Source organism: Alosa alosa, chromosome 2 (assembly GCF_017589495.1).
Source record: "Alosa alosa isolate M-15738 ecotype Scorff River chromosome 2, AALO_Geno_1.1, whole genome shotgun sequence".
NCBI lineage: Eukaryota > Metazoa > Chordata > Actinopteri > Clupeiformes > Clupeidae > Alosa > Alosa alosa.
The window spans coordinates 13,706,455-13,723,477 of NC_063190.1; the positions used below are offsets into that span (position 1 = coordinate 13,706,455).

Below are 17,023 nucleotides of genomic sequence, written 5' to 3' on the forward strand. Positions count from 1 at the left end.
CAATCCACTCACGGTGGTCACTCAAAACAAAAACTCGCACCACATGTATGCATTTACAGACCTGGTTCTGGAGATGGAGAAACAAGCAAGTGACTCAGACCGAGCCTTAAGCCATTTTGTATTCAGTAAGAAGCACAGCCGGGACAGGTGTAATGTGATACGTGGCTGTTGAGATCAAATGTCTCTCGTCAGAATCAGAGACTGTGTCTTTAATTGTGTTTTACAGCCTGAAGGAACAGAACCCAACAATCTTGTTGATGAGTCACCTCTGATCCTCCTCAAGAGCTATTACAGACATCCAATGCCCACATAGATACTGTGTGTGTGTGTGTGTGTGTACATTCTGTGTTTTAAAGTGCCTTTTTGAAGAGTGCTGGGCCCTGTTATTTGTACAACAGATGTTCGCTAATTTCATTCATCTTTCATTTATGAATCATTTCATAATAGCATTGAGTTGATTAGATAAGCCTGATTATACATGTACATTCATATGTTGTCATGGTATAGCCATCAGCCCCCACTGAGTTTCTGTTTGTGTGTGTGTCTGTGTTTGTGAGAGTGTGCTGGCTGGGGGTTGTTGGTGTGTGTGTGTTTGTATGTGTTTGTATGTGTTTGTATGTGTTTGTATGTGTTCGTGTGCGTGTGTGCGTGTGTGTGTGTGTGTGTGTGTGTGTGTGTGTGTGTGCGTGCGCGTGTGATGTTGACCACTGTAATGATGACGTACTGCCGTGTGAGCAATGGGCAGGAGTAGACGCTTGTTTACAGCCTTGAGTGCCAGCGGTCATGTGGAGCAAGAAGGGGAGGAATTTCTCCTCGGCGCTCCTCTGAGATTTTCACTTCAGCACTCCACCCTCACAGGAGATGGAAATCCGCTGAATTGCTGGAAATCTGTGTATTATCAGTATAGAAATGAAAAGACACACCATGCACAGTATGCCTCAGTCTCATCCTCTATCTGAATTCTGCATTGTTAAATACTGAAATACAATCATTGCATATAGTACGTACACTTGACAAAGTGCTTGATTACATAACAGAGATCCCTTTTCAACTTAATAATAAGTGTGCTGTTCATAAAACAATTTGCATTGCTTAATTCATTGCTTTCTCTCACTGAGAGTCTTGTCCTTCCTTCTTGTCCTGCCATTCCATTCAGCCTCTTATTCAGGTGTGACGGAAAACAGCTCTGATTGTTTATCACATGAAAAAGCGAAAAAAAAAGCGAGAACACACCTCTTAATCTCATTGAGATCGCACACATTTTAGAATCCTTAAAGTGTTGCCATGGTTACCTGGAACACAGCTGCTTCTTTGAGTGGCTCTGTTTGTCATCCTGCCATTTCCAATGAGGGCTCTTATCATGGGGGCGCACTGGCCAGTTTCAGACCCACAGCACAGCCCCTCGCTCAGCCAGAAATCCAATCCACATAATGTATCAATGATGAGGCTCCCTAGAATAATGCTTAGCAAAAATGTCAAAAATAAAAACAAAAATCAATTTAAAAAATGTTAGATAGTATTGCCACAATTGATTAAACTCAATGTTTGTCAAAAATGTTAATGATGTAATCATTATTTATTTATTTATTTTTGAGATTACTGCTGTTGGTGTCTGTTTCTCCTTGGTTTCAATTTAATCCAACCCCCGAGCCCCTACTCTAAACACATTCTACCCAGGAGGGCTTGTGAGGAAAACTGCCTCACACAGGTTCACTCTCATGGATCCACTCCACACGGCCGAAAAACCGGCCAGCCCCACGCCTATAATCACATCCCCACAGCCAAGCTGTCCATCTCCGAATCAGAGGAAATGGTAGCAGTCAGCTTGGTCAGGGTGAGAGAGAGAGAGAGAGAGAGAAAGCGAAGAAGAACTGGAGAATAGCCTAGATTACATGGCTGAAGAGAAAATGATGGACACCCTGAAGTGCCCAAGGATTCTTTTTCATGAAAATAAGATGGCTTGTGGAAAATAACAGACCAGGGTCAGTTTAATCAGATATTGCCACTAAGGTTAAATTGCTATTATAAAACTATAGATCAAAAAGAGAAATGGAATAATAAAAGAGACAATGAGAGAAACGTAAAGTAACATAAAGAAAAGTAAAGCCCACTTTTGACAGCTATAGATTTATTATTGACTTTTGAATTCTGACTGACCTTGTTTGTGTTATCCATAAATACATGTAGCAGTTATTGCAGCAGCTAATGTAATTTAGGGAGGCATTGGTGTTTTGTTAGTCACTTATTACAAATTTATTTCATTTTTAAGACCATAATAGCCTTGAAACAAATGCATGCACAGTTTTTACTGTGAATGGCTATGATGTCTTGCCTTAAAGTTTGTCCACTGTATAAGTTCACCCCGTTCTGTCAGTGTGTGATGTATATCTGGAGTTGATTGCCATCGACATTTTGCTGATTGAAAGACACTGCCAAGCCATATCAAAATTGTTGACCACAAATATCAGAATAGTTTTTTCCCTTACCGAATCTGTATTCATGATGTCAGCATATAAAGCCTCCAACAACAACAAAAAAAGCTTTTTACAGCTTCAACGGAACGGACTTTACTGGGCAAGTCATGAATAGATTGTGTGTCTAGGTGATGCACTGGCTACATGTTGATGCCAGTGCCTGTGGATTTGACAGGAGACGCAGGGGAAGGAGAGGGGGCGGTTGTGTGGGGCTGATTAGTGATGAGTAGGGCATGAGGATTGGGCCACGTCCCTTCCAGCCCTCTCGTGTCCTCCTGAAGGGATTTGCGGTTTAGGCGGAGGTCCGCAATCCCCAGCTGTGCAACGCATAGATTGCTTCTGCCTGGAGCAGGGGGATGCTGTCAACTTGAACTGCGTTGAGTCATTTGTTGACACAGAGCTACTGGCGAGCAAACAGCACAGCACAGTGGCTCTTCACTCTCTCCCTCTCTCTCTCTGTCTCTCCTCCTGTCCTTCCAATTATCTAGCTCTCCCTGCTCTCTCTCTCTATCTCTCTCTATCTCTGTTCTGTCATTCTCTTGTTCCTTTGAGCACATTATCTTCCTCATTCTTTTTCACTCTCTCCCCTCTCTCATTCTCAGTCTCCTCTCTCCCTCTATCGCTGACACTTTTTCACTCTTCCCCTTGCTTTCTTGCTCTTTCTCTCTCTCGTTCTCCCTCTCCCTCCCTCTCTCTGTCTCTCACGCTCTCTTGCTCTCTCATTTGCTCTCTCTCTCCATCCCTCCCCCCTTATCTCTCTCTCTCTCTCTCTCTCTCTCTCTCTCTCTCTCTCGTGCTCTTTCTCCTTCTCTCCCCCTCTCTCTTTCTCCCCCTGTGCTGCTGCCGCTGCCGTCTCAGACTCAGACCATGCTCGGCTCCTTACAGCGGTGCCGGACCGCTCTCCCGTCCGCTCCCCCGTCCGCTCCCCCGCTCTCCTCCTCCTCCTCCTCCTCGTACGCGCGCTCTCTCATTCCCTCCTCCTCCTGCGCCCACCGCTCCGCATCGACAGCGTGGGCGACCCGAACCTCCTGCGCTCTCTCTCGTCCTCTCTTTCTGCTGCCGCTGCCGCTGCCGCTGCTGCTGCCGTTGTTTGGCCACGTCCACCCCCCCCCCCCGCCTCAGAGGGCTCTGGAGTGCTCCCTGCTGCCACCACTCAGGCAGAGACTCAGGCAGAGGAGAGGAGAGTGACAGGACGGGACCGCGAGCACGAGGCGAGGACCGTAGCATCTGAGGGGCAGCATGAGCGCCTACCTGAACAAGCAGCAGAGCTGCTGTGTGGACTCTGAGGGCAGAGTTCTGGGGGAGCACCAGCAGCACCAGCACCACCGGGACGGCAACCAGCCGCCCTGCTCCTGCAGCTGGCAGCAGCCACCGCCGCCGCCGCCGCACGGACACGGATACGGCTACCCGAGCTCGCCCTGCACGTCCACCATGCCGCGGCAGCGCGCCAAGCTGACCGCCACGCGCTCGGAGAGCTCCTGGAGGAGCCCCAGCCGCACGATGCTGCGCAGCAAAGGGGGCAGCTGCGACCTGTGGACGGACTGTGGCTGCCAACACGGCTGGACCGAGCAGAGCTATCAGGTAAAAAGGCAAGAACGCGACGACGGCGGTGGTGGCCACGCTGAGGACCTCAGCTCCTGTGCCCCTCATTAGGAGGCAGTGGACATAGTGTTTGGTCAGGACTGCTTGTGCTTGCCGTTGCCGTTTCCTTGCCTTGCCGTACTCTGTGGTCTTCGCTCGTCCAGTTTGAGTGAGTCAGTGCCCCCCGTGCACAGTTTAGAGCAGAGGTGCTGAATTTGGATTATGCATGACCAGTGTAAACTCAGGGGGTTTCTGCAGGGAGGTTAACATTCAGTGTGCCGCTGCTGAACTAGATTGTCGTTTGCTTTATTAAGGCTTTACGGTATTATTTTGTTTATATATTTGTTGTTGCATCGTAAAACATCGTATGCTGTTTTTAATTCAGGCTTCCGAGTTTGTGCATCCCTTGTGTACTGGTACCATTTTAATGAAGAGCTTTAAAAGGCTACTTTTTCAGTTTTCCAAATGTGAAGTGTTTTCTCTCCACAGCCGTGTGTGAGGCGTGTACACTAGTGTGTGTGGTGAGTAAGTTAAGTGGCCTCAGCCGACGTTGAATGGAGGTGGGTGTAGTGAGGTGAGGTGAGTTGCGGTACTCTGCGCTCTGGGCTCAGGTGCCTGGGCTGACCACTCTAAACGAGGCCAGACCCCTCAGCTCAACATGGCATAACACGGCTTCAGTTCAGTACAGCACAGGAGGCTGAACCCAGCACTGCTTAGCTGACCAATGCGCTTGGCAGGTATTCCTTTTGTCTTTTTCCCCTCTCTCTTACTCCCTCTCTCTCTCCCCCTCCTTCTCTTGCTCTCTCTTTCCATCTCACTTTCATTCTCACTCTCTCTCCTTTTCTTCTCATGCTGCTGTTTTCTTTCTCGCCTGCTCCCTTATCTGTTTTTCTGTCTCCTCCTGGCTCTTTCTCTCCTCTCTCGACGCATACACTCATTCACAGGCACTCATATATATGCAGACTCCGTCTTGCACTCCACACCCGTTACAGAGCGTTGTCTTCATTTACTGTGACACCAGCCTCAGTCTCAGTGAGGAAGAAAATATTTGTTTCTGTGGAATTGTTCAAGTGGGACGTCCTCTCCTGCTTATTTATTCAGCAGTGAACTGTTACAGCTGTTCTGTGCTCACTGGAACTTTCCAAGGTTTATAAATATCCGAATGGACATAGATCACGATAGCTCACTGGACTGTTTTGATGAACAGTGTTCTTCTTTTAAGTTTTGTTATGGGTCCCTCACACCGATAGTAGTGTTGGGAACATGGTGGAGTGCACGGTGCCATAAACGCACATGGTGATTGCCTGCGAAGCCGAACATCCATCATGGTCCTAATAACTGCGGCAGTAGAATTTTAATGCAGCGGTGCAATCAGCTCGCCTGCCCCTGGTCCACGTGCTGATGGATGGTATTGGACAGGGAATCAAGGGCAGGGGGCTCTCTGCCCGCCACCAGCTCTCTCTCTGCCTGCTACACTCTCTCTAGCCCAGCCTTAACAACTAGCTCTCACCACACATATACTCACACACACACACACACACACACACACACGATTACTCATACACCTATGCAAAACAAACTAACAAGCGTCATTTCAAAAGGCATTTTATTTATAGTGCGTGCAGTTTTTGTCACTGAGCCCGAAGGTTTTACTCTCATCTCTCTCCCTCTCCCTCTCGTCATGGCTTGTTGACTTTTTTTTTTAACATGAACAAATGGGTGTGAATTATTGATTATTGTGCCTTGCACTATACATAGTTGTTGGCCTAAATTATTGAGCACCATAAAGTGGAGCATGCGCTTGAATTGAAAAGTGCATCAACAGAGGTTCTACTCCCTTTTTTTGCAACTTCAGGAAGATAAAAATAAAAATAAAAGACTGACCCTTTAGAATTTTTGTACTCCGTGATACGTCAGGCATATGTATGCCATTGATGGTTGTTTGGAATTGAAAGATACAGAATGCTTTTCAGAAGAAAAGAGCCCAAGCTCTGTGTATTTACACAACATAACTATATAACAGTAAATCAAAATCAATACAGTATCAATATTTGCCTGGTTTGATTATGGGTGTTATTTTTTTTACACCTTATAGTTTTGAAGAATACAGACGTTGCATATTCTGCGTATTCTTTGGCTAACTGAATATGATCTATGTGAATTATGAGTATAATTAATCATTTTTGATTGCCATGAGATTGCACCTGAATAATAACAGTTGTTCCTGACTCAATACAGTCCCCATGATATTGAGTCCAGTCTATCTAAACTATCAAAAGAATTAAATGTGTCTCATTTAGTTATTTTTTACTGTATGTCCATTATGTAAGGGATAATGTATAGAACGCCGGTCATTATCAGAAAATAAGTCCCGACTGGACGAACAGGGCTTGCTTTGTCTTGCTTTGTCCTGAAGGGACTTATTTTCAAATAATGACCGGCGTTCTATACATTATCCTACTTATTACACAGCTACTTGCCAAAACGAAAAAATAAACTACCATAATGTCCCAACTAATAGCCGAGGTTTATACATTGATTTTGCAAAGTTTCTTCAGCTATGAGGTTAATACACGGGGGCCGTTAATATGCTATTAATATGTTTTTTTTTTTACTTGCATAAAACACTGTCCTGCGGTTTAAACACAATGCAGCTAATACACAGGAAATTACTGTACTCTGCTTCTGCTCTTCTCCCCTCCTACGTGTGGAGGCTGATCCCTGTAAGCATAGAGGCCTTCGTTTGCCCTTCTACCAGTCTCTCACCAGCCACCAGTGTGTGACCTACATGAGTGGCACATTGCATTACCTCCCCCTTACTTTTGTAAAAGTGTGTGTGTGTGTGTTCGTCCTGTCTTAGAAACACAAGGAGGCATTTTGCAACCTTGCCAAAGCAGACTCCCACCATATCTATTACTTGGCATGTTGGCATTTGATCTGGTGTATTGACACTGCACTCTGGAGATAATTGTCTAATGATATACTGTAAGCTGGAGTACAGTGAGACCTGTTCTTCAATATCAAAGCAATATCCACTTCTGTTATACCCTTACAATTTTAATCGTACTGTAGGACAGGTTAGTGCTTTTAATGTCAATATATCACCCTTTCGAATCATTCTGTATGTATTTCCCATGGTACATTTCAGGAAAGAGCAAACTAATCCCTTCACAGGAAAGCACTGGCCCAAGCCTGTTCCTCCACTATCATTCTGTGTTGACCTGGGTGATGGGATGTTTTGCCTCGGCACCCTGGGGTGCTCTGGGGCCAGTTGCAAGCCCAGGGACACAAACTTTAGGAGCCATCCAAGTTCACGGATTCAAACGTTCCCATTCCAGATCGGAAAGACTTCATCCAGAGACCTCTCGGGCCTCTTCATCCTGGTTTATTCCCATATTGATGAGCTTAACCAGTTTTGCCAGGGGAACTCGTACAAATGCAATGAGAGGCTTGAAGTCAGATCAGAGGTGTGTTCGGAATAGCAAACAAAGACAAACGTTTGCAAACATAAACATGGACACTGGATTAAGGGTTGCCGTTCAAGTCAGACAATTTGGGATGTTTACACAAAGTTGTTCAAGTAAACACCTTGCCCAATTTGAACATACCTCAGGTCACATACAGCACTTTAGGCTAGTTTGTTTGTCAGAGGGTGAAAACTGAAAACAGTGTCCAAGTTAAGTGCTAGATACCAACCCTCCTTGCCGTCATAGGGAGTAGTAGGAGGAGGAATAAAACCTCTGATCTTCCCAGGTCACTTGAGTTTGCATTTTGGAGCAGTTGTCTGTCAATAATTTTTCTGTATCTCAAAATGTACACTGGCCTAATTTCTTTCTCATGCTGAAAGTCTTGAATATTAAAGTCAAGTCAGGTCGCAAGTGGTTGTACATTGTGGAAGAGACAAGGTTCTCAGCTCCATGGAGTGTCTGTGCAGTGTCAAAACGATTCATCGGAAGGGGAGTGAGCCAGGCACTTTGAATTCCTGTGGAAAAGCCAAACACCAGTCACAGACACGGGCTGTCAGTCACACCCAAATCAAATAGAAAATGTGTGAAAGAATGGTGCTTATGACTCACGTTTGTGATAAATAGTATTTGTGGGACCTATTTAGTTTGAGTTGCAAATTATTTATCACTTTAAATGTGATTTAGATGTTTGGTGTTATTGTCGACTCTTTGTTTGAGTAGTTGAACTCGTAAACTTCAATGAAGTAGTAGTCTGTGTTCTTTGCAACATAAACTATTTCTGTCTATCTCCTGCTGTTTAATTACAACTGCAATTTACTACAGTAAGCTAGCTGTCAGGGTTGATAAAGTAAGCATTTTTCAAACGTCTGAGCCCACGCCTGGAAGCCTATATTTTTTCATGATGTGTTCCAACTAACTATATTATTTTATTTGTAATATTGTGGTTTGTAAAAGCATTCTGAAGCTGTGCATCATGCATTAATTTGATTTGGTGCTCTTACCCTGATGAAGAGGTGCTAAATTTCATACGCTTTGAAGTCAACCTCCAAGGGAAAAAGCTGTAGTTTAAAAAAAGAAATCCTTGAACTGGTTTCCCCATGTGATCAGGAGGCAAGTGTTACATACTACGCAGCTTTCTTTAGGCAATGTATAATGCACTTTTATGCACCCTGTTTTACGCCCCCTAGTTGACATTCAAAATTATGAAAGGTGTGAAACATTTTGACTTTTTGCAACGGCTGGTATGTTTTGTGCAATAATGTCATGCCAGTGTTTTTAAATGTGCAATTTGTAGATTCACTGTTTCATTCGGCTTTGTAATATTAACTGCCGTTAACTGTCTTGTTTCATTGATGGCCACTAAAATCCAAATGACTTCCATTTCACCAAAGACATATAAAATCTTTCCACTGTATTAAATAGATACTTTAAAGAAGAAATACACATATATAGCATAGATAACAAATATTATCAAATATATTAGTTTGAAACTGTATTATTATCAATATGGTTGTATTGCCAACCAGGGCATAGGGAAAACTAGACTGGCCATATTTTGGTAACAATAGGTCGAGTGAGGTATTCCCTACAGCTCCCTAAGGACATTCTTTATTACAGACTTGTCAGCTTTGAAATATTTGGGCAATTATGTCTTGATAATGTTATCAGATCTCATCCCACCATCAAAGAAAACAGCACCATTATGGAAAGTAATATATGGGAAGGTTTTGATGTGCGCATCAGAGAGCACCTGTATGCTTGCACTGACATTACAGTGAATCAACTTTAGGCTAACCAACTGGAGCATCTGACGACCAGGCAGTGCTAATGTGCTTGGCTCAGTACACTCTTTATAAACAGAAAGGTTGATGCACTCTCTGCTATTTGGAAAGTGTCGTGTCAGAATGAAGTCTTCACATTTCATGTATTTATTCACTTTTCAATCTGTCCACACTTATGTAATCCAAGTCTTTGGTTTGAAAGTTTGGATTCCCCATTAATGCAATTAGGAGGAGTGCAGCCTAAGCAAAAAGTGTCTTAATCGCTTACATCGATCTCTCTCTCCGAATGGCAGTCAGCCTCTGTCTCAATTTGCTTTTGTTTCCTGCACAGCTTGTGAATGCTAATGCTTCATCAGTGGGACTTGATGCCTGTGTGAGTGTGTGTGAGAGTGTGTGAGAGAGAGAGAGAGAGAGAGAGAGAGAGAGAGAGAGCACACACTTTGTGTTTGCACACGTCTATTTCTTTTGCCTAACTGTGGTCTTGTTGAAGGTTTAAAAGCCGGATCAGAGATGGCATCTGATTTAAACCCTGAGTGTGTGAGTGTGTGTGTGTGTCTGAGGGTTGAGAATTATGAAGGGGTTTGGGTGGACAGAAATGTCACCTGTTAGCCAAAATGATGGAGGACAAGGCCGGCTCTATGACAACTCTCTATCAGCTCACACTCCTCCATGCTCATGGCACTCGTGGGAAAGGCTCCAATCCTATTTAAATGCACCATGACTGCCTATCTGGCACTAGTGACTCTTGCATTAAGCTTAGCTTTCAGTGTTCGACGTCCAACTTAGGGAATTGCAGATGGCACAGTTGCCCCAGTTTAAAAAAAGAAGATCATCCTCAAAGAAAATAATTAGATGAAAATGCAAAAGACTTCTGAAGAAAGAACCATTTTGACCATTCATTTCAAGTTGGTCTCAGAGTCCAGGTCAGAGGTCTTAATTGACCTAAACGGCCAGCCATCTGCCTTCTCTTGCATGCAAGACAGGTGCTCGTTGCAGGCCACTGCTGCAGAAAATAGCCTTTGAGACAGGAGCATGGGCTCCCTCCTGCTCTGCAGTGCTCCTCGTAGCGCTCAGTCCAAGGTTGCCATTGCTCTCATGGCCAAACAACTTGTTATATTTGTTGTGTGTGACCTCTGCGCTATTATTATAAGAATGTGAAACTCCCAGCAGGCCTGAGGTGCAGCCACTAGGGACCTGATTACTGCTTTCTCAGGGGGCGTAGGCAGGTGGGTAAAGCCCAGCAGATACTGTGCAATTCTGATGCAATAATAGCCCCAAAATTAATCAGATCCGCCAAACGCTTGGGTCGGGCTGAGTTCCTGTCCGATCTGTTGTGTAGTTTGAGCAGCCTCATGACCCCCGAGTAGAGGACATCACAGCGAACATTCCAGCTCCGGTCTAGTCCGATCCGATTGGACTTCTGGCAGGTCAGAGATTTCGGTCAAATGTCTTGCAGTGTGAGCAGTCGAACATAAAGTATGAGCACAGCAAACTCATTGAATTGTAAGAGTTACCATATCGCATGTGAGTGCAAAAAAGTGTCCGGTGTCTGCACAGTTTAATGTGCTGTGAGGCGCTGTGCAGATTGGGGCAGTGTGGAGTGTTGGCTGGCTACCGTGGACTTCTCATTTGTGCAGATTATTCTGTGATGTTGAGTTTTAAGGCAGTGGAGTGCCAATTCAGTTGATGCTTCAGTGTTTATGTGTGGGTCTGTATATAAGAGTGTGTGTCTCTGTGTGTGTTAGAGAGAGAGAGAGTGTGTAAGTGTGTTCATGGTGCATTTGTGACTGATTTGAGTCAGTGTGCACGGGTGTGAAGAAGGAAGGGTTTGTGAGACAGGGAGAGGGAGTTTGCGAGGTGTGTGTGTGTGTACATGTGTGTGTACATGTGTGTGTGTGTGTGTTTGTGGGTGTGTTTGTCTCTCTGTCTGGTGTGTCTGTGTGTGTGTGTGTGTGTGTACATGTGTGTGTGTGTGTGTTGTGTGTGTGTGTTTGTGTGTGTGTTTGTCTCTCTGTCTGGTGTGTGTGTGTGTGTGTGTGTGTGTGTGTGTGTGTGTGTGAGAGAGTTTTTGAGGAGCATTAAACCATGCTTGCCCCAGTTCTGCTATAGTTGCATGGGGCTGTAATCAGGCTGGGCATCTGCACCGCAGTGCACTGGGCTCTGGCGCGCGCGCTTGCTCGCTGAGGGCTCCCTGGCTGGATCAGTCGGGTTATGGTGCCCTCGGCCAGGGCTGGAGGGGTCGGGGCCAGAGGGGTATCCGTGCTCTGACAAAGCCCAGCGCTGGCCTGCATCATGCTGCCATACTGCCGGTTTACTCCCCTTTAATCGGGTTAATCCTGAATTTGCACCAAATTGCTGTGTCCAGCTGTGCACGGCCGGACCCTGCATACCCAGTCATATGCTCACTTACACGTAAGCATCTAGAGTAAGCATCTCTCTCTCTTTCTCACACACACACACACACACACACACATATACTTTATCTCACACTCACCTACACATACATATACAGCCACATGACATGATGAGTGTAGTTTAGTGTAGAAATAACTGTGTGGAAAAAAAACACGATACACACTCATGGTGCATATTTTTGCCCTTTCGTGTTTCTGTGACTTTTGTTGGGGGAGATGGGCGGTTGTTGTTGTACTGTACGTCTTAACATGGGTAGTTATTGTGTCTTGTGTTGCATTTGCTGTGTGTATCAAAGGGGATTTATTTATGTTGAAGTGCACCCAGTGCAGGCTGTCACTGCGCTGTATACAGGAAGCACTCAGCGTCCATTAATAGAAAGTAGGACAGTAGTGAGTGGGCATCTCCTGCATGCTCTCAGCCTTAATTCTCCCTCTCTCTCTCTTTCTCTCTCTCTCTCTCTCTCTCCTGTCTCTCTCTTCTCTTTCGTTCTCACAGGCAAGCCCCGCCCCAATAATAGTCAACACGGAGACCCTGGAGTCGGTACCCTACGTAAGTAATTTTATTCAACTTATTGTGTATTATTATTTATTCAACTTAACTTTTTTTTTACATTTACTTTATTCAGAGGTTGTATATGACTTGATTTGGAAATATATCTCTCCTGTACATAATTTATGGTTGTGGAGTTTTGGATACGTTTTGGAAATATATTTCTTGAGTTGTCACTTTTTTCCTTATTGTTTTGAATTGGTCCGCGTGATATCCTGGTAAATTGTGTGTAAGAGGGAGCATGCTCAACACTCATTTGCTCATTTGAACAGTGATGCTGAAAATGTGTTACACCTAGAGCCATGCATCTGGAATAAATTGTATCTGGGCAAAATTAATAAGGTCACCGTACTGAATTATTCATAGCTTTCATAAATACGTAGAGGATGAAAACTGCTGATTACGACACTCAACAAAAACACTACAATCAGAGTTTCATCATCTAGTCATAATTAATACATGTACCCTCGTGCCCGCTGCAGTGTCTCTTTCTGCTGGGGTACACTTCTTAGCCTGCACGTGGAGATGCTTTCTAGGGTAGGATGTGTGCCCAAAAACAAACAGAATATAGTGTTGTTAAGCTTTCGTACAGGTAAGATGGATGAGAGAGAATATTGTCAGTTGAATTTTGAGTCTTAATAAACCTGGTCTGATAGTAATAGTCTTTCCATACATGCGGTAGCCTGACATAGTTTGACTAAAGAACTAGCTGAGCCATGTTTATATTAGCCCTAGGTCTATAATGTAGTGATATGTCCTAATCAAGCGTCGTTGTGACAAGGTGATGCTGGTGTTCTGTGCATCCATCCCACTGATCTGTTATTATCACAGTAATGTGTCCTCTTGGGAAAACATTAAGCCAGGATATCAGCTTGTAATGCTGCTCCTGTTGCAATCTGTCCGTCTATTTATGGAAAAAAGAAATGCTTCGTGCTATTTAAGATGCCACGCCACCCTGTGATCACAAATATTGAATGGCATTAAAGAAAAGAAATGAGAACAAAAAGTCTGAGATTATAGCATACATTTCTGAGATTATAGCAAAAGTTTCTTACTACAGCGGGGAAAATAAGTATTGAACACGTCAACATTTTTTTCAGTAAGTATACTGAGGTATACTGAGGTCCAGTGAGGCTATTCGCATGAAATTTTCATCAGACATTAGTAATAACTTAGGTAATCCACACATATATAATCCTGTTCCTACAAGGGCAGGGACATCCTTTTCCACTTTCAAAAAACTCCTGAAGACCCAGCTCTTTAGAGAACATCTACTCTCATAGCAACACTTACAACAAGTCTTACTGATCCTAGCACTCACCAGCCGTTTAAACTGACAAGTAACTGCTAAAACAGCACTCACCGGCCTTATTCTTACTGTACTCTAATGTTTTTTTTGAAACTGTCCTAAAATTGTGAGAATTGTTCTAAAACTTACTGTTTACCATGTTGTTAGTCGCTTTGGTTAAAAAGCGTCAGCCAAATGTAATGTAATGTAATATAAAAATCCAAACATTAATCTCTAAAAGTAGAGTTATGAGTAAAAAAGTGGAATGGCACAGGGAAAAAGTATTGAACACGCTAAGAAAAAGCAGTACACAAAGGCAAGGAATGGCAAGGAACAAACTAGAATCTATAAGTATTTAGAGAAATTATCCCTCCTATCTGTGCAAATTGATATAAACTGGGTTAGTACATACTGGTGGACTATAAAAAGGTTTTTTGTTACCAAGGTGTCACACAAGAAACATTTCATGATGGGTAAAAGCAAAGAGCCCTCTCAAGACCTTTGCAACCTTATTGTTGCAAAACATATCAATGGAACTGGTTACAGATGCACTTCAAAACTTCTGAATCATCCAGCAAGCAGTATTGGAGCCATTGTCTGCAAGTGGAAGGAACATCACTGCATCATCAACTGGCCATGCACAGGATCTCCTTGCAAGATTTCTGACCAGGAAGTCAGAAGGATAGTCAGAAGAGTAGCCCAAGATCCAAGGACCACTCAGAGAAAGCTCCAAGTACAATTGTTACAGAGAAAATCATAGGTAATGCACTCCACCGCCATGGCCTCTATGCACGCTCATCCCGCATGACTATTGCTGAATAAAAACATGTCAAACCTCGTTGAAAGTTTGCTACACAACATTTGGACAAGCCTATGAAATACTAAGAGAATGTATTCTGGTCTGGTGAGAGCAAAATTGAACTTTTCGGGTGTCATACTACACACCATATTTGGAGGAGAAATGGCACTGTGCATCACCCTAAAAATACCATACCAACAGTGAGGTTTGGAGGTGGTGGCATCATGGTGTGGGCTGTTTTTCATTTCATGGTACTAGCAGACTTCATACAGTTGAAGGAATGATGAATGGAGTCATTTTATTCCGGGAGAATCTTTACATCCACCAGGATGATGAGGATGAGACATGGCTAGACCTTCCAGCAGGACAATGATCCAAACCATTCAGCAAAGGAAACTCTCAATTGGTTTCAGAGAAAGGAAATTAAGGCCCTGACTTCAAGTTAACTAAAGATCAGTATTCACAAGAGGGACCCCTGGAATCTTCAATATTAAAGGACTATCTGTTTAAAAGAATGGGCCAAAATCACACCAGAATACTGTCACTGATTAGTTTTAGATCATACAGGAAATGCCTTGAAGCTGTCATTACGAATAAAGGCTTTTCCACAAAGTATTTAAGAAATTTCAGCAGGCGTGTTCAATACTTTTTTCCTGTGTCAATGTTTGGATTTTTTTATATGGGTGGATTATCTGAGTTAATAGTAATATCTGGTGAAAATTTCATGCAAATAGCCTCATTGGAAGTATACTTACTGAAAAAATGTTGACATGTTCAATACTTATTTTCCCCGCTGTATTTGACAGCAACAGCCAATCACATTATTTCCCTCAGCTCGGTCCAAGCTATTAAAAAACCAAGATGGTTTGACTATCATAATTAATGTGTTAAACTGCTTGACCCTAATGTTAAAAAACATGCCACAAAGCCTGTTGCACACTGGTACACACCAATACGGCACTGGTGCACACCATTACGCATTAATGTTGTTAAACCTTGAAACCATAGCAAAATGGTGTGAACATTTTTTAGATTAAACTTGCCCCAGTTCACTCACCACTGTGTCCGTAGCATTTTCTGACCTTGCTGTATTTCCATTTTATTTTCCATCTGCATTTAATTGATTAATTTGGTTGCGATACTGTATATCTTTCCGCCATGTAAAAATGTTAACCAGCACTAGAGAATGCAAGGCATGCTGAGTGATTAGCCTGGAGTGTAGCTGTGCAGATATGCTGTGAGCAGAAACAATTAAACAGGAGTTGGAGGGGGGGTTGTTTGCAGCTCTGCCTCGGTTAATCAGGGAATATATCTGAGGAGAGTGGGGTCTAATCAATGTGTCTGCTGTCTGTACAGAGTGCTTCCTCATATGTTGCACACACACACACACACACACACACACACACACACACACATGCCAAAAGGCTGTACAGAGAGATAATCTTCCTCTTTTCTTTCCCCCTTCAACAGCCGATAGGCTACCAAGTCTTTGAATATTCATACATTATTTTATGATTCTCAAAATGATTGTTTTTATATAAACAACCTTGGGATGGGGATAAAAGCAAAGAAAATATTCACTGCTCTTAATTCCTGGATGAGGGAAAGAAAATACACTGCAGAACACAAGCCTTCTTGTGTTTTGTCTTGGCTGACACATTATAAGCACCCAACATGAACATGCTTAATAAATCAGTCCACACCCCACCCTACCCGCTTGTCTTAATGTGCCCTTAGAGGAGTCCTCATGCAAATAGCTGGAGTTATGAGGAACTGGATCCTACTCAAATTAAAATGGGAGGAACACCTCACCCTTAGCCATAACCAATTAGACCTTTACACTTCTCTCTCTCTCTCTCTCTCTCTCTCTCTCTAACTTACACGCCTTTGAAAAGTAATCACACACTGTGTGTTGCATGTGTGAATTTGTATTTAGTTTGCTGGTAGATTTTTATTTTATTTAATTTGTACAGTCTTTACAATGATTCTAAAGCTTTCCTCAGTGTTAATAATATTATGAAGCAGTTAAATTTCCCACAAGCTCTATGTGCACTCGAGGAGTGGCGAGGTCTACTTGAGTGTATATAATCATTCTAAAACATTTCAATTAGTTGGCCTATTTTCATCACTGGAGAAAGATTAACTAGATGTACGCATAGCTGATTAAAAAATATGACCGCCGCTCAGTCCTGTACATCCGGAGGAAACTTTTGTGTATGCTTGTTTGGCATGCCTGAGTGTGTGTGTCACCCTGGTGCTGAAAAGGTGAATAGATTGTAGAATAGCCAAAACCAGATGTAGAATTGTTATAAAACCTTTAAAATCTCTAAACAATCACAAGTAGGGCAGTTCATCACAGTTCATCCATTTGCAACTGGATTGATGAAAGGTCACTTACACCTGTAGGCTACATTGTATTTGGGAAAAGCAAAAGGTATCAGCATAATGTTATTTATTTATTTATTTATTTATTTATTTATTTTTAAACAAAAACATCTCTGTCAGTTCCATGCCATTTTCAAAGCTAAAAAAACAAAGGTCATTTTGGATGGATGGATTTTTTTGTGAATGTTTCACACTTTAGTTCATGTAATACTTTATTGTCAATGCATTAAGTAACAGTAGTCTGAAACGAATTTAATGCACAAATTATTTAGTCTGAAGTTGTT

At 43.1% G+C, this 17,023-nt stretch overlaps 1 protein-coding gene across 22 annotated transcripts in view; it reads left to right on the forward strand.

The window, feature by feature from the left end:
• The window catches only part of dlg2 (discs, large homolog 2 (Drosophila)), a 186,417-nt gene that overhangs the window by 100,814 nt on the left and 68,580 nt on the right, over positions 1-17,023 (forward strand). For 21 of the 22 annotated variants that reach the window (XM_048237879.1, XM_048237880.1, XM_048237883.1 and 18 more), the window contains one exon: positions 12,214-12,267. In XM_048237879.1, coding sequence (XP_048093836.1) covers positions 12,214-12,267 — 54 coding nt within the window. Of the gene's footprint in view, positions 1-3,597; positions 4,056-12,213; positions 12,268-17,023 lie in introns of those variants that run through there. The other variant, XM_048237898.1, reaches the window with a different exon arrangement.